The sequence below is a fragment of the Elgaria multicarinata genome, chromosome 8 (genome assembly GCF_023053635.1).
Source record: "Elgaria multicarinata webbii isolate HBS135686 ecotype San Diego chromosome 8, rElgMul1.1.pri, whole genome shotgun sequence".
Classification (NCBI taxonomy): Eukaryota; Metazoa; Chordata; class Lepidosauria; order Squamata; family Anguidae; genus Elgaria; species Elgaria multicarinata.
The window spans coordinates 63,225,681-63,249,060 of NC_086178.1; the positions used below are offsets into that span (position 1 = coordinate 63,225,681).

General features: G+C 40.0%; 1 protein-coding gene across 1 annotated transcript in view; it reads left to right on the forward strand.

Moving 5' to 3' along the window:
- The first annotated feature begins 5,255 nt into the window (after positions 1-5,255).
- Positions 5,256-23,380, forward strand: part of RBM20 (RNA binding motif protein 20) — a 122,216-nt gene continuing 104,091 nt past the window's right edge. Inside the window, exon 1 of the mRNA XM_063133250.1 lies at positions 5,256-5,281. Coding sequence (XP_062989320.1) covers positions 5,256-5,281 — 26 coding nt within the window. The remainder of the gene's footprint in view (positions 5,282-23,380) is intronic.

A 23,380-nucleotide genomic window follows, 5' to 3' on the forward strand; every position in this document is an offset into this window, starting at 1 on the left:
GCTCCCACCCCACCCCTCCCCAGTATAAGTAAACATGGTACTTCAGTCTGGAATAAAGTGGAGATTAAAAAGAATAGAAGTTTAGGAAACAAATTTAGGTCCGCCATACTTTAATGGCTCTTTAATATTTTCTTTTACTCCATAGCTGTTCAGACAAGCGTATATGGGGAAACAGGCTACACACAAGCTACTGTGAGATGCACAAAACAGATTATTGAAACAGACTTTCTTTTGAAAACTCTCACAAGAAAAATGAATCTAAATTTTTGCAACTTTTTGTGGAATATGAAATGAAAGATTTGAAAAGAGTTTTGTTGTGAGATATATTCACCATGACATAATGAAATGACATAAGTAGTTTGATCCTAAATAGAATCGCCTTCCCTTTAAAGCATGTGGAATCCCCTGAGAATATAGATATCCTATCTGATCTATGTTTTATTGTTAGTTCCATTCATTATCCAATTTGGGACGGACCTGTACAATATGCTGATTGTAGCTTGTAAAAGCGAAAGGATCATTGATCTCCAGAGGACATGGTTTGGAATTGCAACAGTGCCCATAGATTCCATGATATGCGGTATTCTCAACAGAAAACAATATACTTCATGACAAGGATAAATTAAACAAACATATGGCAGTGGATTCTTCTTTCCAGTAACAAAATTAACTGCATCTAACTTTTTCTTTTAATTGGAAATGTACTATTCGTGTTCCCATGCATGGAGACACTGGAAAATGTTTTTGTTAAAGCAGCCTACTCTTACAAGAAATTATATTCATTCAAACGCTGACACTACCTTATGAAATTAGTACACTGATGAGGTTAGTCTTTGTAACACTACACAAAGCTATTAGTGAAGCTTCTCTCTAAGGAGGAGCAAGCTGCAGATAAATATCACGATAAGATTTAAATTGTTATTTTGTTGAATTTATGAGGTTGAAATCATTATATTAGTACAATAAATTGTTATTTTTTAAAAGTTTCTATTTTGTTGTTTGATGTGATTCATCTGTTGCCTTTTGGCCCCTTACATAGATTACCTATGTAAGCCATTGTTTTAAATCCTGACTAATGCCCAGTAAACTTGTCCACTTACATTATGGAAACGTTAACATGTTTATTGTTTTCCTAGCTCATTCATAATCACTATCACAGATATTTCAAGCATGTTCTTAGAACACAGTAAACAACTGTGATTGGTTTTTTAATTCATTATTTGAGTACCATTGAAGACTATGTGAATATTATTCTATATTGATAGAAACTATTGATATGCAACTGAATGTTTCTAGACTTAGTCATACAGTAGAGCCATTGAAATGAATAGGACATTACTAATTTGTCTCATTGATTTCAACGTGTCTACTGTAAAAATAACTAAGTCTGGATTCAACCCAATATTTCATGAGAAGATAGATCTCTGATTTTTCATGGGAATACGTTTTATGAGTGCTTGACGGCATGATATTAAAATGCTCTTAAGTATGTAGCAGTATATCATAATATTCCTGGAATTTTTCCATCATGAAATTCTTTATTTGTATTTTAAATTTCTCTTGTATTTAGAGGTATTTATATTTGCCTGGAAGTAAATTCAGTGCCACTTTAAAAAGCACAGATCAGAGCAACAATGATCTGTCACCACCATCCATGACAACACCACTGGTTCCCACCAATTATGGGCCAGCACAGGATGCCCCCCCCCATGTCAGCCAGCCATAGAAACAGACAGTATACTCAGCAAATGGGAGATGTCAATATTATGTTACCCTAGTCCAACACATACACAACACAAAACTTGCTAGGCACAAAGATATCATAGCACCTGCTAATGCATGAGCTACTATGAGGCAGGCAGGAACAATCCAGCAACTAGGCGTTTCCAGGAGTCCCTGCACACAGGGTTTGAATTTTCTTATACCACTCATACAAAGTGAGGAAAGGAGAGGAAGTGTAAGACAGCATACGAGTAGCTCCTTTGGGTCAAGGACAACATGCAGAATACATAGGCCTCCCTCAGGGAAATTGTTCCAAGACCTGGGTGCAGAATGTCTTTCAACCTGAGGGACAAATTCCACTTTGGAGAAGCTCTCAGAGTTGGCACTCCAGTAGTGGGTGGGATGAAGCCAAAAGGAGCAGGGCCAAAAAGCCACAAAATAATCAGTGGTTAGCGGAAAAGGGGTGGGACCAAGGGAATGAGGGTACGGCCTTCTGGGGAACCGTGGAGGGCCGGCTTGGAACACCTGGAGGGCCAGATTTGGTCTCTTCTGTTCAAGACCATGGGTGAGGGAAGGATCTTTTGTCAGGCAGGAAAAGGAAGGATGTAGAACAAGCAACAAGAGAAGCCACAACCAGACTCTCACAAGAGCAACCTCTGGTAGCTCGCTGCATAGAGCATGGAGTTAGGAAAGAGGAGGTATGAGTTCAAGTCCCACTATGGTAGGAAGAAGATGTCAGTAACCTTTTGCATGATTGGCCAGCAACAGCCTTGCATCAGCCTTTGCACTCCCCCGCTGGCCCAGTAAGTGTCCTAGAAATGGAAGAGCAATCTGCTCTTTCTACTTGAGTTCCAATCCCAGGCTGTTCGTACAAAGTGCCCATTTTCTATAGTTCCTTCTTGTTTCTGTAAGCGTGTATAAGGCCAGAGAGATATAGCTATGTGTCCTAGGATTTAATCTGAGTTAAGATATCTCTGTCTGGGCTAAGTGTACTATCTGAGTGTTATACTTGTCCTCTATAGTCAGTGTAACATTGTATTAGTATTGTGGGTGGAATTGGAGTGTGAGGGAGTGTAAGATTAGGTATACTGTATGTCCTGTCTTTCCCTTTAATGCTCTTGTCTCCACCCTGTTTTGGGCCTTCTGCTAGCAGAGTTGTACTCATGATGCAGATACATTGTTGTGGAGTTGTACTGGCATATACACAACAAGTTGTTCCAGCATGTCTCCATTAGCAGAGGTGTGTCTCACCATATGGTGGTTTAATGGGACTTTTACAAAATGAAAAAATGCTAATCAGCACACAACTGTTAAAATGTTAAATAATATCAAAGTAACTGGGGTGGTAAACAAGCATTTTATATAAATTTATCATAAATGAACAAACATTTTATATAACAATAATCAAACATAAGTATTTAACAAAACTGAACAAATAGTTAACAGAGCCAAACTCAAGTAGTTAACAATAACAAAGTGATAACTGAATGCTTGAGCTACAGGCCTCCGGTTTTATTTCTACCTGTTTCACAACAACTGCTTAGTCTGGATCAGAATATCACAAACAGCTTAATGTTGCTTATGGTTGGGGAAAGAAGAGGATTTGTTGAGTTATATTCCTCATATTTCAACAAGGCTTTTAAGTCCTCCAAACAAGAATTGACTTGGATCCCCAGCCAAAAAGACACGAATCTCCAGGAGCAGTGAGTTCTTCACAGCTGGTGAGTTCTTCACAGCTTTTTTTTTTTTAGACAACTCTTATTAGTAAACAAGTGTAATTCTGTACCCATGCCCCTGTTAGCCTATCTTAAATGCTTTCTATTAGCACTTAACATTCATACCCTTACTATCGATATCCACTAAGCCACCCATTTGTACACCACTCTTTCGCCACCTGAGCAGTTGGCACATACTTTGCCATCGCCACTCTCCTCCCAAGTAGGAACTAGGCATTATGGTCCTACTTCAGTTTACAGCTTTATTCAAGGTCATTATATAGACAGTAGCTTTGTTTCATATCCCCAGTGAAAAGTCCTACTCTTAACGTGAGTTGTTCTGCAGCCTTTGCCTAGTCCTAAAATAGGGTATGGAAATGAAAATATGGAAATAATTTGTTAGTATTTAAGGTACCACAATATTATTATGTTGTTTTTGCTATTAATAAAGTTTATTTGAGTTGATGTTTCTAGAAGCTTATTGTTTATGTAGGGCTGTGCACATCCCCCCCTGATTTGCCTCGGAGGCTGTTTTGGAGTCTCTAAAACAGCCCCGATTTGACTTATTATTATTATTATTATTATTATTTATTTATATAGCACCATCAATGTACATGGTGCTGTACAGAGTAAAACAGTAAATAGCAAGACCCTGCCGCATAGGCTTACAATCTAATAAAATCATAGTAAAACAATAAGGAGGGGAAGAGAATGCCAACAGGTACAGGGTAGGGTAAGCAGGCACAGGGTAGGGTAAAACTAACAGTAGAAAGTAACAGTAGAAGTCTGCACAACATCAAGTTTTAAAAGCTTTAGGAAAAAGAAAAGTTTTTAGTTGAGCTTTAAAAGCTGCGGTTGAACTTGTAGTTCTCAAATGTTCTGGAAGAGCGTTCCAGGCGTAAGGGGCAGCAGACGAAAATGGACGAAGCCGAGCAAGGGAAGTAGAGGCCCTTGGGCAGGCGAGAAACATGGTATCAGAGGAGCGAAGAGCACGAGCGGGACAATAGTGTGAGATGAGAGAGGAGAGATAGGAAGGAGCTAGACCGTGAAAAGCTTTGAAGGTCAACAGGAGAAGTTTATATTGGATTCTGAAGTGAATTGGAAGCCAATGAAGAGATTTCAGAAGCGGAGTAACATGGTCAGAGCGGCGAGCCAAGAAGATGATCTTTGCGGCAGAGTGGTGAACAGAAACCAACGGACTGATGTGAGAAGAAGGAAGGCCAGAGAGAAGAAGGTTGCAGTAGTCCAACCGTGAAATAACCAGTGCATGAACAAGCGTCTTGGCAGAAGAGACAGACAAAAATGATCGAATCCTGGCAATATTATACAGGAAAAATCGACAAGATTTAGCTACTGCCTCAATATGAGGAATAAAGGAGAGCGAGGAGTCGAATGTAAAGCCAAGGCTACGAGCTTCCTTGACCGGAGTAAGAGTAACATCATTGACAGTAAGAGAGAATGAGAGATGAGGAGAAGGTTTAGGAGGAAAAACAAGCAATGACTTGGGGCGCTTCGGGGCTTGCCCACATCACTTCAAGACTGAAGCTGAAGTGAGATTTGTCCCCCCAAAGCAGGTCAGTCTTTGCGGGTTCTTGGGTGCCTGCCACACAGCAGGCACCAAGGAAAGCTGGGAGCAAGGCTAACTAGGAGTCCATTGGACTCCTTGTTCACCCCACTCGCCCTTCCCTCCCTTCCCAAACAGAGTCACCACTGCCACTGCTGGTGGGACTTGCCTTGCCATGTGTCCTCTTTCCTTAGAGCTGCGATTTCACGGGGGCACTCTCTTTTTAAGACATGTGTGGTCACAAACTAGGGGAAATGGCTCTTTACAGCTGCATGACAAGGTAAGTTCTGGTGGCAGCAGCAGTGACCAGGGAGAGAGAGGTGAGTACAGTACACTCATGGTTGGCCTCAAAGCAGCTTTTCCACAGGAGCAGGCAGGGGGAGAGCCCCCCAAATTGGCCCTGAGGGATTCGGTACCGACCCACTTTGCCTTGGGATGCCCTGGGCCAACCCAGCACCACATTGTATTTGGGTCGAGGCAGGCAGAATAGGCCCGCCTTGACTTGGATTCGGGGCTTCAGCCCAAGGCAGTGCACAGACCTATTTTTTTGGCTGTTTTAAATTATTTTTTAATTTCCCCCCCCAGTTTTTATACTATTTCCCCCCCCCCCCCCGTATTAAACTATTTGTATCCTACCCTATATCATTAAGATCTCATGTTTTTCTAGTATAAAATTATTTACATTATTGTATTGCTTTCATGATCTGCCTTTCCTCAAGAGCTAAAGATCTCCCAATTTTTATTTTCACAACAATCCTATGAAATAGGTTTGCCTGAGAGGTAGTGACTGGCCCAAGAAATGGGAATCATTTGTTGGTCCTCTCCAGGCAGCACAATTGTGTGTATGTGTCTGTTCGTGTCTATCTGTCCTGTTTGGCTGTTGTGTCGGAATGATGCAGTGAGGCAGCCTGTTACTAAATTATAGTATAATTTAGTTATACTATAATTTAGTTACTAAATTATAGCAGAAATATGGGGACTGGTTACTATTTTTTAACAAGTGGAACCTTACAAGAAAACCCTGCAGAGTGTTCTTCCTCCTAAAAGGGTTTCAGGGTTCTATTCAACAAATTCTTGTGAACAGGCTGTTCTATTCTCTGCCTCCCCCAAGCTTGTGTCCCACGTTTTCTTTTACAATTGTTATTATACATTCTGAGGCTACTGAATGTGCACAGCACTCATTGAACTGCTTTTTAGTTTGTTTGATTTCCCCATTGGGTTTTTAGAGGAATATTGGGGTCTCCCCGAGTAAGCTGATAGCTCCTTCTTGCTTCTTTGGCCTTAGCTAGACCTACCTTTTAATCCACGATGGAGGAGGGAAGTTCCTCGATGTGATTATCATGAGATCCCTCCTCCGTTTACACATGAGGCACGACGACCTCAGGAGGAGAGGCGTTGCGCCTGCCATTTTTTAAAAAGTGCTCAAGCACCAAAAGGTAGGGTTTTTTTTTTTAAAAAAAACTTTAATTTCCCCGCTCTGCCCACCCTACCCCCCGATGTGTGCAGCGCTCCTGAGGAGTGCTGCGCCCTGTGTGTGGCTCCCGGCTCCATGCGAAGAATCTCATGGAGCCAGGTCAACCCGTGCAATGGCCCACATCTTCAGCAGTCTCGGGCTCAGAGACCGTGGAAAAAACAGGCCCAAAGTGGAGGGCTCTATCCCAGGGCAAGGGAGGGATGATCCTTCCCTGATCCCGGGATCCCCTGTGCGTCATCAATCCAGGGATGATCCCGGGATTTGCCCAGGGATAAAGCCCCGTCTAGCTAAGGCCTTTGTGGCTGCATTTTGGTTACAATCCTGGTTTTATTTATTTCATTTAATTTCTATACCATCCCATAGCTAAAGCTCTCTGTTGGCACTCTCTACCTAAGTTCAGTATTAGAAGGAGTCCTTAAGCAAGACAAAAGAGCCTTATCTTCAGGTTGTATTCTCTTATTCTGTTTGAAATAGAAATGAAATGTATGAGTTGGTGACTTGTAATTTTAATAATAGAAACCAGCTGATCATGTATCATGTGATGCTTGAATTGCACACGGGTGGACTCTATTCAACTAATTATGTGGATTCTGAAGACAGTATGTTGCCCCAGAGTTTATTTAGGGGTGTCATAGCATAGGGGGTTAATACTTACGCAATTAACTCCATGCCAGTTAACTCCATTTTAATTCTAGGTTGTAATGCAACAAAATGTGGACAAGTCAAAGGGAGGGGGGATGAATACTTATGCAAGGCACTGCAAGAAGTGACTGTGTGTAAAAAGTGTGGTTTACATTTAGTTATCTAGCAAAAACAAAACAAAAAATCGTATCTGGTGGTGATGATTTAGTAATTATATATCAGACAAACTTTGAATGAGGAAACAGCTATCTAGCACTAAAGAACTATGAAGAATTTCAAGAAAGAAGGTTCCATTATTAATTTTTCAGACAAATTTTAAAATGGGCAGCAGAACAATGGGATTTTAAAATGTTTTTAGGATGTTTTTTTAAGGATGTTTTTAACAATTTATATTATGTTTAATTGAGTATTATGTATTTTATTGTTTATTGTTGTTCCCCGCCTCGATCAGAATGGAGAGGTGGGCAAGAAATAAATTTATTATTATTATTAAACCATGCAGTGTGGCTTGTTAACCACTCTGAACAACCCAACAACAAGCCATGGTTTCCCAAGGTGGCTTATTGGAGAAAAATAAACCACACTGCACAGTTAATAGGCTACCCTACAGAAAATGTGCTGCTTTCAGACAACACGTTAACCCACCCTGCGAAAAACGCATGGTGGATTAGCGTGTTGTGTGAACCCAGCCAGTGGCTGCTAAGGGCTCTCAGCCTAGAAGGGCATCTGGGAGAGCGACATCCAGTTCTGGAGAAAGAACTTCAAGGCTTCTTGTCCCACTTCATTTGCCCCTTTCCTACTTCCTGCTAATATCTTTTGACTCTCATTCTGCCTCCTTTCTTTGTTATTTTGCTTTTTTGAGAACCTGACCAGTATTGGTGGCACTGCTAAGAAGTGATAGGCTGTTTCACAATGCAAAGAATTTGTCCAAATACTTTTGTCCAATGTTGGCATAAACTGTGTTCTTGATATAGTAATCTGTATCAGGAGAAATTGTTAAATTTAACTTTCTGGTTTAGGGATTATTATTTTTTACTTGTGATAAACTGAAATCCTTTCCCTTAGGATTTAGCATGATAGATTATGATTAGCACATGGGCAATGAACTTTACAAAAACATAAATGAAATTCTCCTTCTCTTTCAGCGTAGACAAAGAGAAATAACGTTTTTATTGTCTGTATCTGAATTTAAAATCCCTTCAGCCTATGGTGCACAAGGTAAAACTGAAGCTCTTTCACAAATCAGTTAAGTCCATTTCTAAATTTCATGACACATGAAGGCAAAGTGAAAGAAGATATCTTAAAACTATATATCAAGTGGAAGAAGGAAGAAAAATGGTGGTTGTCATTGTCCTTTCATATTATCCTCTAACTCAGCAAACATTTCTGTCATCAACAGTAGTTCCATTAGTTACATGTTAACTAAATGATATTTCAAGGGCTAGTTACATAATATTTTTTCAGTCTGAACAGTTTAAATCAGTGGTTCCCAAACTTTTTAAGGTCGCCGCCCCCTTGGTTCCACAAACTCATGCCCAGCGCCCCCCTACCCTACACTATAAAAATCATTATTCAGAATAGCAGTTTTAAACGACCCACCAAGGAAGATAACAATAAAATTCAAAACAGTAACAATTAATTTAATACTTTATTCAAAATGCAGTTGGTGTGCCCTGCCACGCTGGCTGCAAACAGCGGCGTTCGCTCTCTTTCCCCTCCCTCCCTCGGCAAGCCTGGGGCGGGTGCTTCCCATTTAGAGGGGATTCTAGGAGTTGAAGGACTATTTTCTGTCTAAACATGCATAAAATTGTGCCTTTAACTTATCATGTCACACTACAGGAATCAAATAAGATTTCCTTCTTCAGTGGAACACACTTACTTAGGAGTAAGCACCATTTTGTTATAGGAAAGGATAATGTATTTTAATAAAAAATTTAAAATAATTATCTGCCACCTGGTATAGAGTTTTCCTATGGAAAACCTGGCTGGGACTGAAGTAGAGGGGCACTAATTTGACTGTACTTATTGTCTTTAAATATCGTTAAATATCCCACAGTTACCTTGCTATTCTAGTTCTACAATTCATTTTCTCCTGTCTTTTCTTCACCCTCTTTTCGTTTTCAGGCTGAATCCCATGCACATTTACCTCAGAGTAAGTTCTATTGATCTTAGTGGGGCTTACTTCTGAGTAGACATACGTAGGATTGTGCTGCAGCTCTGTTTTTATGGTGACACAAGATACACACACACCATGTTTACCAAAAGAACACTTGAAAAAAGGGGGTTGGACACCCTGAAATAAGCAAGGGCAGATAGGAATTGTTTCAGCAAGCATTCTGGAAAAAGGTGCTGCTGAATCTTCTTTAGCCAGGAAGGACCTGGGGAATTGCAATTCTCTCCCCCTCCCCCTTTTCTTTTCTCTCCCAATCCTGTTGTAGTCCAGATTTTTTGGGGGGTGGGAGCACACACAGACACACAGTCTCTCTCTCTCTCTCTCTCTCTCTCTCTCCAACCCCCCCTCCCCACAAGCCTCACAATAGCTGCCGGGCTGATTAGGACGGGAAGGCAGCAGTTCAAAGGGGAGATGGCCCCAATCTGCAACTCCTGACGGGGAAGGGAGCCTGGTGATACCTTGCAGCAGCACAAGCAGTCCTGCTCCCAACCCAGCCTGCTGGCTGACTGCTGTTCTCGGCAGCTGCTCTGCCGCCCGCCATCCTCCACGTGCTCCTTCCTCTCCGCCACATGGCTGCCGCTCCCGCCTTGTGCAGCAACTATCGCGAGAGGTCTGCTGGGGCAGCTTGTAGGAGGGAGCAGCTCTGGCTGAGGGAGGGAGTAAGTGGGCGGTGGTGGCTCCAGCAGGAAAGACGCCCTGGGCCCTCCTAGGCAGGAGAAGAGTGGGCAGAGCAGCTGAATTCACCACTGTTTCCTGCTCGGTCCCTGGGTTTTAGGACCTTCTGGAGAGACCAACTCGAACGCCCCCCCGTCAACCCTTTGCTTGTTAGCGCCCCCTGTTAACGCCCCCCTGCCGTCCCTTTGCCTCTTAACGCCCCCTATGCAATCCCACCGCCCCCAAGGGGGCAGTACCGCCCACTTTGGGAACCACTGGTTTAAATGTTATTGTACTGATGCAAGCAGTGAAGAGAAAATATATAAAATATAATCTGAAAAGAGTATTCTGTTGTATGAGTGCAATTATAAAGACATTTTAAAATGTGTTATAGTAAGGAAGCATCATTGATTAAGAAAGACATCCAATGTAAAAGAAAAAGTATCAGTTACTGTCATCAATCCAGTTTACAAGTGGGCTTGCACTTCATTTGTTGCAAGAGTATCTTAAGCATTGGTCATCACTCTCATAGCAGAAATATGATGTTACTGATGTCTGAGCCAGGGAGTAGGATGTACTTGGTCTAAATCAGTGTTAGATGAAGAGTTTGAAGGCGTTTTGATGGTAAAATACATTGGAAAACTTTTGGGACTTTTGAAAATTGTTGAGCAAGCTGGATCTGTAGTGATGAAATTAGAATAATAGAGAAATGTAAACAAACAAATCCGAGTTAAAACTGCAATTTTATTTGGATCAAAAGGATTTGTGCCACACCTCTGTTTGTGATGCCATTATGATGTCACTACAATATTTATTTATTATTTATTTTATTTATTTAATTACATTTATATACTGCCCCACAGCCGAAGCTCTCTGGGCGGTTTACAACAATTAAAAATAGTAAACGTTAAAAGTATACCAAAATTTAAAAACATAAAAACAGTATAAAAACAACAGTATCCATTTAAAAACAACATGGTAGTTTACTATCTTCTTCAGATGCCCAATTATATGTGTCTTCATCTAGAGAGGCTAGATTGATGGGAATACCCCAACTTCGGAATTCCCTCCGTAGGGAACTTAGATTCTCTATTCAGTTTCAGGCAGGCAGTTAAAACATGTTTGTTTTTCTCAATGCTTTTTAAGATGGGGTTAGTCCAACTGTCTGGGATACTTTTAAAGCTATCTCTTTTTATTGTGGTATGTTGTTGTGTTGTATTTGTGTACATCACTTTAGGATCTCTGCTAGTGCTGGAAGGCAATTTAATTAATATTTTAATAAAACACTAATAGGTAGTTGGATGTGTGAGGAGAGGGTATGAGTGTATGCCAAGATGGAGGAGTGGCATAATTAAGAACAGTTCCATCTTGAGCTGGGATCCAAAGAGTTTCTTGGGCTCCTGATTGCACTAGCTCAACCATGGCATATACTGCTCTTAAAATGCCCTTCTGGTTCCCATTTAGCATAAGCTGCTATTGTTTGAAGAAAAACAACTCCAAGGCCATAGCTAGACGTAAGGTTTATCCCTGGATCGTCCAGGGGTCAAACCTGTTCATCTAGGTGACACACAGGGGATCCAGTGCTCAGGCAGGGGTGAACCCTGGATGATCCCAGGATAAACCTTAGGTCTAGCTGTGGCCCAAGGCTCCCTTTGCTTGCTTCTTACTGGTGCAGATCCAAAACTGCCTCCCCAAGATAACAGCCTCATTCCCTGGCTTCAGGCTTAGAAGCATTTATTAAATATTTGAAGGTGCCCTAGCAAAACGTGTAAACCTTAGTGAGGGGCAGTAGATTGTATGTTATGCACATGCGTGCACACACAGGTACTCATTCTCTACAGACATACACACACGCATGCACACCACAGTCACACCCACCCACACCAAGGCAAACATTCCCCCCCCCCAGTTTTAGTTTATGGAGATGGAAAGGTATAAACCACTCCTGTTCCACTGAGATCCTTTTGAAACCTAGGATTGCAGCACGGGCAGCCACCACCATAATCCTGTCTTTAATAGGCTCTCTGGCTGAGGAGGAGAAGGGCAGAGTGTCTTCAATTTATCACATAAAAACAACAACTACCTACACTTGAAAATTCAATAAAATGAACAAAGTTTGGATGTCAGTAGCATCCTGGGCTGGAAAACAAAGTGATTACTCTACTATCCTATGTTGACTGAATGTTTGGAGGGGGATTTTGCCGGCTGATCTCCACATATCTTCGTTTGTTCTACCAACGTTGAGAACAGGCTCTGCGAGTATACAACTGTACACATGTAGGGTTTGTACTTGTAATAGGAAATACTGGTGTAATCAGGGTTCTTGATCAGAAATCCAGGCACTGTGTGTACAATACTGCTCCTACATTTGTCTAAAATTGCAGATGTCAGGGGTGGAGGCAGCCAGTGTGATCCTGATTCCCTTCAATGAGTTCAGTAGCATGGAAGTAGGTATGTAGGAGGAATTCCATCTTTTTGAATTCAGCTACAATATGTACTGATCTGAGCTGCACGTTCTGGACTAATGCGTGGATTGCAGTGCAGTTAATCTCTGGTTTTTGCACTTCCCAAATGTTCCAAGGAAGTCCTTGTTTGTTTGTTTTGTTTGTTTTTTAAAAAAGAAGAAACCAGAATAGATGCATTTTTAATACACATGAAAATGCGCATTTAAATGCATTTTTGTGCAGATTAAGTGAACACATTAAAATTGCCTGAGATTTTAAATGAGTCAATTTTAATGTGTTCACTTAATCTGCACAAAAATGCATTTAAATGTGCATTTTCATGTGTATTCAAAAATGCATCTATTCTGGTTTCTTCTTTTTTAAAAAACAAAACAAAGAAGGACTTCTTTGGAACATTTGGGAAGTGCAAAACCCAGTGGAAATAGACTGATTTTCCCATCCCAAGGTGGAAGGTAATGTATGGGGCTTATACAACAGTCCTACTCCTACAGAGTTGTTTGTGCTTGTATGCTAGGGTATAGAGACAGATCTGTTGCCAGCCCTGTCTTTTTCTACCATCCATGTTATCGTTGATTTGTAACAATAAAGAAACTTTACAAATTGTACATTGACCCAAACCTCTATATTCTCATTCAAGCTAAATGTACAGAGAAATCAAGTTACACCCACAATTTAAATAGTTATTATCGACCATGAGATATCAAAGGTAACTGATAATATTTTTTTTAAAATATATGAAACTTTCATACAGTGCTACACCTTATTTTTCTAACATCTTTATTAATTAAAAAGTGAAAAAATGATTTCCCAAAATAAGTAATACTTTTAATACTTGGCTGTTTCAGTAAGTTCTACAATTGCATTTTGAGACTGATTGATCTATAGAAGCTGTCAAGAACATTTTCCTGATGCACAGGGAATACAGATTTAACTGTGGCTACAGGAGTTATTAATAGAACAAGCTGCATTTCCTTCATATAAACATACGATGAGCACTTTGCTGAGAAAAAAAAAACCTGCTGTGCCTTTCAGTATTTAGGGCTAGTTCATCACCCAGCTAAAATTAAAAAGTGAAGTCAGACAGTTCTTGTATTCTATTTTAATCCATTTTAGTATGTGAACGTGAAATCTTTCTTAAGGATTCTGTTAATTCAGTTATCTACTTATTCAAAACATTCTCTTCTCATGTTACTACTGCAACACTGTAAATTTATAAGGTGGACAACTTTTAAAAGTTTTATTTAAATAGGCCATATATTATTTTCTGTTATTTTGCCGGTAATATTTTATTACACTTTGTGGTTAAGGAAGAAGACGTAAATCTCTATCCCGCATTTATTTTTGCTAATCATGAAAAAATGCAGCCCATGAATTTATATGTGTAGTGTTCAGAGAGAAAGGGTCCAATCCCTTCAGTATATGCATAGTCACAAAATGACACATTTTCTAGCCTTTTGCTCTGTGCAGAACTGCACAGCCAAGATATACAGAATGAACCAGGCCTTTCCCCCTTCAGTTGCTGTGGGGTCACGGATTGTGTACTAGCCCCAGGTTAACAACTGATAAATAGAAATAAACATGTCTGCATCATTTTCTTTGCATGTAAAAATGATTACAAACGTGTTGTAAGATGTCTGTTTATAAATAGGGATTTCCAATTTAGGAAGGAATAGGAAAAGACCCATAATTTTGTAATTTGTTGAAATGAATGATTTTTATTCCTACCCAGTGATTATATTTTCCGCCTTGGTTTATGGGTTATATTAATTTCCAAACATTTCTGGTTTTGAGGCAATACAATTCACTTCTTTCAGAATAGGAAATTTTACTCTTTCAAGCAGGTAAATCTTAGGATGAGTTTATATGTATTGGCTTGCATCCAATGGTATCGTTCTGGCAGTAGTAGGGAAACCATTGTTGGAACACATCTCTTATCCCCTCTGCAACCCCTGCATGCCCCCAAAATCTGCTCCAGAGGGTTGGGGGACCCTCTGGAACAGATTTAATGAGTGCATGGGGACTGCAAGAGGAGGAGAAAATGGGGAAGTCCCATGTGCGAGTGTGACATTGGCTTCATCTTATGGTATCCTAAATCTTCATTATTTTTATAAATGCCATCCCGTATGGTGAAATCACAAATTTCAGGTACCAAAAGTTTACACTAGTTTAATCTACTAATATTCTTATAGCCTTTAGTCATTAAGTGACTGATATGCTATTATATCATATTCGTTCTGAGCAGACAGAGGTATTACAGCTATTTTGGCTGCCATAACTTATCTGCTGTGATAGCACCGACAGCAGAGCAGTCCGGGCTGCTGAGATTGAGAAAACCTTTGAATCAGGATTCTAGTATCAATTATCATTTTGTGTCTGTGGGTGCATCACTCCCTTTAACTGGTTCTCATTCACATTCCCTGGCCTTAGCTAGACCTAAAGATTATCCCAGGCAAATAGAGGGATTGTCCCTGCCTGCTCCCAGGATCCCCTGTGTGTCATTTAGATGTACAGGATGAACCCAGGACAATCCCAGGATATAGGCCTGGTCTAGCCATGACCCCTGTCTGCATATTGCAGCTAGTGCTGGAGAGGAAGGCTCAATTTCATTTGTGCTTGTTTTTGTTCCAGCAAGTTATAATATACAAACGGTCCTCCAGCTGCTCTGGTGGAACTCAGGTTCTGGATATGTTTGAGTGCTAAAGTGGACATGATGGACCCTAGAATGTGAATGCTAAAATATATGACAAACTTTTTATTTATTTATTTATTTATTTATTTATTTATTTATTATTACATTTCTATACCGCCCAATAGCTGGAGCTCTCTGGGCGGTTCACAAAAATTAAAAACATTCAAAGTATAAAACAACATAAAGCATTGCATGGGCTTTAGAATGAGATCTTTTTGATGCAATATTGTTGAATGATTTTAGAGTTTTTAAATGGAAATAGAATTCACTCATATGTGATGACAGTTGTACCTAGGGATGTACAGAATTTGTGAAATCCATTCTGTCTGTGTTTCGTGGCCTGTCAGGGGCCTTTTATTATGTCATCTGTTCATAAAGACTGACCTCTTCTGGCAGTCCTACCCAGTTAAATTTTAAGATGGTTTTTAATAATGTATTCGTTTTATATGTTTTTAATCAGTTTTATGTATTTTATGGTGTTTTGTATTTGTTCCCCACCTTGATCCAGAGGGAGAGGTGGGTAATAAATAAATAAATAAAATTATTATTATTGGCAGAATCAGATTTTTTCCCCAATTTTCTGAATTTGCACAAGTAAGCATTTGTGCAAATTTGCACTTATGAAAATGCACACATCCTCCCCCAAATGCACAAATCCTCTCCAAAATGCGCACATCCCCACATTTTCATGCTTTGGCTTATGGGGGAGATGTGCATTTTCAGTTGATATTTTTATTTATTTTTCTATTATTAAATTTGAATAAAATTCTGGAAAAACCTGGTCTGCAAGTCTGCAGGAAAAGTCAATCTGCTGCAGAATCTGTGGGTTGAATTCAAAGAAATCTGAATTCATTTGATTCTTTTGCAGATTTCTCCGACATCCCTAGTTGTACCTCCATTTCACCAGTATGTTAACCAACTGTTAACCAAAAAAGCTTTTTTTCAAAACCAGATTGATAGGCGTCTAGGAAGACAGTGACAACTAGATGTGTTGAAACTGCTGAGTGACTTTGCACTCAACAGTTTTTAATCCAAAAGAGAATTAGAACAGTGTAATTACTTAATAGGGAGTTGGTTACTACACTTGGGGGGGATCTACACTACTGCTTTAAAGCGCTTTATAACAGTTTTGACAACTGTTGGGGCCCAGGACACACTGCATATACAGGTTTCAAAACGTTTTCAAAGTGCTTTAAAGCACTTTAAAAGCAGTAGTGTAGATCCCCCCTAGCTTGTTAAACATGGTTGGTAGTTTATTTGACACTTAACATTACTGTGGAAGTACATAATGAACCAGGGACTCCTTTGTTTGGTTAATGAAGTGATGAAGAAGTCTTTGGAATGTAGCTTTCCTTGGTTCACTTCTTTTTGAAAGTCAGAAGTTGGATTTGAAGCTGTGCAATAATTGTTCTAAGGGGGCACTTAAATCATGACTAATATTTGAAGAATTGGAAGGAAGGTAGATTTTGTTGTTGTGGAATAATTGCAAGGCACAGTTTATGCCTGCTTAATTAAGAACTATGGCCATATCAATCAGGATGGATTGATTTAAAGCAGAGGCAATTTAAATTATTAAATTTCCAAGAAAAAAAGACCAAATTAAATTATTGATTTAATCCAATTTCCCCATTTTATACAGTTTAAGTTGGCATGGCAGCTAACTTTATTGGCATTGCACTAGAGTAGTTTACACTAGTGGTGCCCTGTTGGATATTGTCCAATATGTTTTCTGAAAAACAATGCATTGTAATTGATTGCTCTAACAATTACAACATGAGGATTAGCATCTAAATTGAGCCTTTTTATGTAACCTAAAGGAATAATTCAAAACATTTGGCCATGTAGCTCACACGCCTTTTTCACCATAGAATGTACATATGCAAGGATACCAAGCAATATTACATACAAGGATACTAAGCAATATCACTCACTTGAAGGCTGCAGCTTCAATTCTGTGCACCTTTATTTGGAAACAATATGCCCTGAACGAAGTGAAGGTTTTCAGAATAAAGACTAGATAGTAATAAGTGTCCAGAACTTTTAACTAGCAAGGGATAGTAGTTCCTGGGCAAAAGCATGTTCCTCCTTGAGATAAAAGTGAATACATAAACTGTTTGGTAAAGTGATAAATATCAATTTCTGAATGGAATACATTACATTGTTCAGGTAGTTGTATATAAAATAGGATTAAAAGATCTTCCATATGGGTTTAACGATAATCCTGGTGAGACACGGGATGGCATTACTTGGATTATAGCTGCTTTAGATTCCTCAACCCCAGTATTAAACCATAGTATGAGTGCATGAACTATTCTGCTGTGAATATTTTTTTTTTACAATTCTTTGTTTAAGTAAAAAGGAACCCTTCATAAAATGGTCTTAAATTCAGTTTTAAGAGATTATAGCTTGGAGATGTGCCAATGGAAAAGGGTGTGCACAGATGGTGACAAGAGTCCAGTACCCCAAAAGGCCTTTCCTGATGGTCTGGGGATTCTCCTGAATGGGGTGGGGGAAGGGGGATTACTGAAAATCGTGCAAGTTTGTCTTCCGTGAATAAGAGTTCCACTCATGGAAGGTGTCTCCACTTGATTTTCACTTTCTAGGAATGCTGTGTTGCAGAACCAGCTTTTTGTTAATATAAACAGTATACTCTCAAACTATATTTTCAATTCCTTAAAGAGACACAAGTTGTTCTCAGTTAACCGCAGGTGTCCAAAACATCTAAGAACTGTCTCCTTCTCTACTCTGCTGCAAACTGTTTCAATTACATCATGGAGGAAGTGAGAAGCAGTGTGATACATAGTGTGGGACTTGGATCAAAGAGATCCCCACTCTACCATTAACCTTACTGGGTGGCCTTGGGCAAGCCACTATCTCTTACCCAAGCTAATGCACTGTATGAATGTCTGCAATTCACTTAAAGTAAACATGAGCTTTGGGGAGTAGTCAGATTACTAATAAAGAGATTAAAATGGATTTACATTCAGTCAGTTAAAGCAGTTTGCTGGGATATCTAATGAAGAATAATGAACTGTAGCCACATGTTTTTTAAAAAAAATCTGGTTTCAGTCTGTCCAGTGTGACAGTTGTGATAGACAGTTGGATGAAATTATCAAAAGGTAAGGAATTTTACCTGCCTTTATACTACTTGCTGCATTTTTTTTATATAGAGTAGCAAGGCCAAACTTGTATGTTTTCTATCTTGTATATTGAAAGCAATTATTCTTCATTTTTGAGCACTGGAGGCCTGCAACCAAAGAATCAAATCAATATGTGAAATTCAGGCCTGCGCCATACCACCCCTCTGCTTTTTGTCCCTTGTTCTCTTTGGACTGTTGGTTCACAATGTTGCAATGACAATAGAAAACATTGCTGTCAGCATTCTCCTCTTAGGCTCTCTGCCAGGGCTTGGCAACCTGGTGTCCTCCAGATGTTTTGGAGTATAACTCCCATAATCCCTGACCATGCTTGGTGGGGTTTATTGGAGTTGTAGTTCAAAATATCTGGAGGGCAACAGGTTGTCTATCCCTCTTTTTTGCTTTAGATTTATCAATTCTATGGTTCTCTTACCCACAGTTCCCATCCTGGACTTGGCCACTTCACTGCTCACTCCTAATTCCAGATCATTTATGAACAAGTTGAAAAGGATTGGTCCAAATACTGATTCCTGTGGAACTTCACTATTTACTTCCCTCCATCGGGAGAATTGACCATTTATTCCTATTCTCTGCTTTCTGTTCTTTAACCAGTTACTGATCCATAAAATGACCTCTCCTCTTATTCCATGACTGCTAAGTTTGTTCAGGAGCCTTTGGTGTGGGACTTTATCAAAAGCCTTTTGGTAAGTAACCAGTGTCCACTGGACCACCCCGACTTCATGTTTGTTGACACTATCAAAGAATTCTAGAAATTTAGTGAGACAGGACTTGCCTTTGCAACTTGACCATGGTGGGCGGCGAAGTGGTTTGCTGAAAATGCCTAACATTGCTCTGGGGTGATTGAGGGGAAATGGGATTTCTGGCCTGATTGGTACTTGTTGGGAAGTAACCATGTAGGCAGAGGGAACCTGTGCAAACACTTAATTACTGACTGGCTAGCAGTTCCTCTTGTGGAGCTCTTAACATCATTGAGGGCAGAAATCTAATCAACTGTGAGCTTCCATGGTGCTGACTGAGGCACCTCCTACCTCTACCAGTGCTGGTAAAGGAAACAAATAAAATGTGCAGGCTTTTTATAATGCTAGAAAGTTGAAAAATGGGCACACCTTAACTGTAGAGCTGCTTTCACGGCTCCATAGTAATAGCATTCAAAGTATGCATTAGTTAATCTTTATTAAAGCTGCCATAACATGCCAGTCTTCCTGCTGTTTAATGTAGGTATTTATTACAGGCAGTCTGTTGAGTGCTTAAGGCAGATTGGTCTGAGAGCCACTGTCTTAATGTTACATTAAGTCATGATGGCTATAGCATTGGCAGTTTTCCAGGCAAAGCTAGTTTTGGACAGGACATTAGTAATTATCAGGTTTTGCCAGGTTTTACCAGTATTTATTGGGGAACTAGAAAAAACAAAGGCATGTCCCAGTCCAAGTTGAACACTTTCAGTTCCCATTTTAATTAAATATTTAACATGGGCTTAATTTTTTTTCATTGGAATCAATGGGATTAAAAAAGCTTAACTTTATTACATTCATAGTAATAGACATGAACTAAATATAAAAATGTAATTTGGGATTTGAAAATTGTTTATAGTAATAGAATTGATTCATTTGAAAGAAAGCATGTTCTTAACACTTTCCTATTGAGATCATTGGGCTTTTAAATGGCTTGTGTTTCAGGTTTTAGCTGGCAACATTTTCCCCAGTAAAAATCATGCCAGTTCCAAAAAAAGCCTAGATTTTGTTTTAGTGGAATTACTACTCTGTTTTAGAGGATAACCATGAAGCTCTGTTGAAGCTTCCAGATTCTAATTTTGACTATGAAGCTGAGGGCTCATCTACACCAAGCAGGATATTCTACTATGAAAGCGGTAGGAAAGCGGTATATAAAAGGCAGGAGCCACACTACTGCTTTATAGTGATATTGAAGTGCACTGCAGGATCTACACTACTGCTTCATAGTAGTACTGAAGTGCACTGACAACTGTTGGGGCCCATGACACATCTACACCAAGCAGGATATAGCACTATGAAAGCGGTATATGGTATGAGCCCCAACAGTTGTTAGTGCACTTCAATACCACTATAAAGCAGTGTGGATCCTGCCTTTTATATACCGTTTTCATACTGCTTTTGTAGTGGAATATATCCTGCTTGGTGTAGGTGAGCCCTGAGTTGCAGTTTTACAGTTGGCAACAGATTTTAATTCATGATACAGGAAGCTCATGGCTCTTGTTACAATAGCTTCATTGGCTACCGGTCTGCTTCCAGGCACAATTCAAAGCGCTGGGCCAGATCTACACCAAGCAGGATATGACACTTCAAAAACAGTTTGAAAACTGTATGTGGAGTGTGTCCTGGGCTCCAACAGTTGTCACTACTGTTATAAACCGTTTTAAAGCAGTAGCGTAGATCCTGCCCTGGTTATAAAGCCCTATATGGCTTGGGATCAGGCTATCTGAAAGACTGTCTTCTCCTGGGTTTTAAGATCTCAAGGAGAGACAGTTCTCTTGGGGGCTGTCTTTATGCTCTCAAAGCCCCACAGTGGCTGCAAATCTGTGCTGCGTCAGTCATATGATGAGCCACAGATTCACAGCCGCTGCAGGGCTTTTCCCGAAGCTGCAGAATAAACAAGTCGGGGACTTAACCTGACTTTTTCGGTGGGAACGAGGTCATCCTGTCTCTTCCGCTGTCTGACCTGGCTCCATGGCCAATCGGGGGGGTGGTCCTGGCAGAAGGTGACCAGCCATTGGTCACCGGAAGCCAGAAAGAGGATGGAGGGGTGGCTCCAGTACCCAATGACCGTTAGAAACCCCATGCTCCCTCCTTGGCATGTAGGTATTTATTACAGGCAGTATAATAATATGTATAATAGTTGTGTGTGTACTCCTAATTATTTGATATAATTCTGTATAGAGAGAAACAAAGCCTAAAAGACCTTTTCCCCCCTCTCCACCTCATCAGAAAAACCAAAAATGCTACTGGGAGACACAGTTTTAGATGCTCGAATGAAGCTTTGTGCAGGCCCCACCTTCAGTTCTGGTCACTTTGGAGGGAAGCCCATTCCACCTTAGGAAATGCTGGAAATTGTTTGAAGGGGCCTGATTCAGTTTGGGCTTTAGCTGAATCCAATGCATATCCCTAATAACTAGAGTTATGTTACTTACATGTGGGCTCTCCCACACTAGAGGCATTCAAGAGGCAGCTAGACAACCATCTGTCAGGTATGCTTTAAGGTGGATCCTGCATTGAGCAGGGGGTTGGATTCGATGGCCTTATAGGCCCATTCCAGCTCTACTATTCTATGACATTATTTGCCACAGTGTTGCTTAGACACTTTTTAATGAATTTTATTAATGTCTTTAATTGAGTTAGGTTTTTTGTAAAGGTGGATTTTAGTAAAGACAGAGAGCTTTGACTATGGGGCGGTACATAAATGTAATAAATAAATAAATAAATAAATTCCAAATTAGCAGTTTGATGGATGAATGGATGTGAGGTTTGCAAAGGCGTTTGGATAAATGCAGTAAAGTTATAACACAAAAGTTTATTGTTAAAATTATGTGTAACAGTTGGTACATTTTGGAAAGGGCACGGATTCCTTTTATCAGTATAGCATACCATGCATTGGTTATACATGATTTAGTTGTACAAGGGAGTGGACTGTAACATTTTCTGAAATTTTGTTCATTTTTTTATTGCATGTATAATGAATTAGTGAAATATGTTTGGTGGTATTTTAGGAAGAACACTAAAACACTGTAAAGGAATGAAGCATAAAGTATGTGTTCTATTAATTTACAGTGTATCTGGCTGTAGTGATTCATATTTTATGTCTCAAAACCATGTTATTGTGCAAACCAAGCAAGATTCTAACATAACTGCCTAAAACGTTTCACCAATCAGAGGGGTGACACATAAGCAGGAATGACCCTCATATTTTTCAGGTTCAGGAGGTGGAGAAAACTCTCATCACCTTTTGTGTTAGAGAGAGTTAATTAAAAAAATAGATGTCTTTGGTTATCTCTGGCAGACTTGATAAATCAAAAGGCATCCTGTTTTGTGTATCTGGAAGCCCTGTGGTATTCCATGTGGACTATGGATGCCAGCATCAGAGTCAAAGATGATTGTAGCTTTAGATCAGGGTAAGGCAAACCAAATTGGATGGTGGGTCAAATTACCCCCTCATCCATCCCTCCATGGTCCGAATGACATGTCAAGGGAGTGCCCACACTCATTGATGCCATTTGGTCCCTGGTGATGAGTGCATTGGGAGGATTCTTCTGGTGCTTCTACTGAAAATTGGCTTGGCTTCTCTAATGGGAGGAGTGCAGCAAAGTCTCTTCACCTGTTCTGCATCTTCTCCCATTGGGGAGAGTGCACAGGGAAGGTGAAGCTTTAGGTCCCCATGTGGCACGCCAATAAGATGATCCTTCGCCCCTCTGCTTGGCACAAAATGTTAATATTAATTTCATATGGGAAAGTGAGAGATTCTAGTGATTCTTGTAACATCCTTTACTTAGATATGCTGTTATTTGCATTGGCTAAGGAACACGTGGGGCAGGACGAGAGCTACCTTGCCTACCAGGTTTTGCTGAAGTAGGGATTCCCTCCCCTAAGAACCAATGGATTTCTCTTCACCTTCCATTCAACAGGAACTGCCATTAAGGGTGGTCTCTGCCCTGCCCCCACACTAAATAGGGCTTTGGAACTAAATGAGGCTCCCAAGTATGTACTGTAACATCCCCACAATGAAAGTTTCAGATACATGATTACCAGGACATGAAGGATTCTTGGCTGTGGTACTAGTGTTCCATCTTGAACTGCCTGCAATGCATTCCTGACCAGCAGCTTTGGTGGAACAGAGAGCAGGGAACAAGTTTGAGCCCAATGGTGACTGTGAAACTCTTTTACATATGTTGCAAAATATTCAAACAGCTACTGGGTTTGGCAAATCAATAAATATGTTACTATATCATGTCAGGGTGATTTTAGAGCAACCTTTTCATTTACAATTGCTTTGCAGTCCTACAAAACAATTATATTTGCATAATAGATATACAAATATTATATAGAAAAATATAATACATAAATATACAAGTGATATACCATAGATATACAAATATAA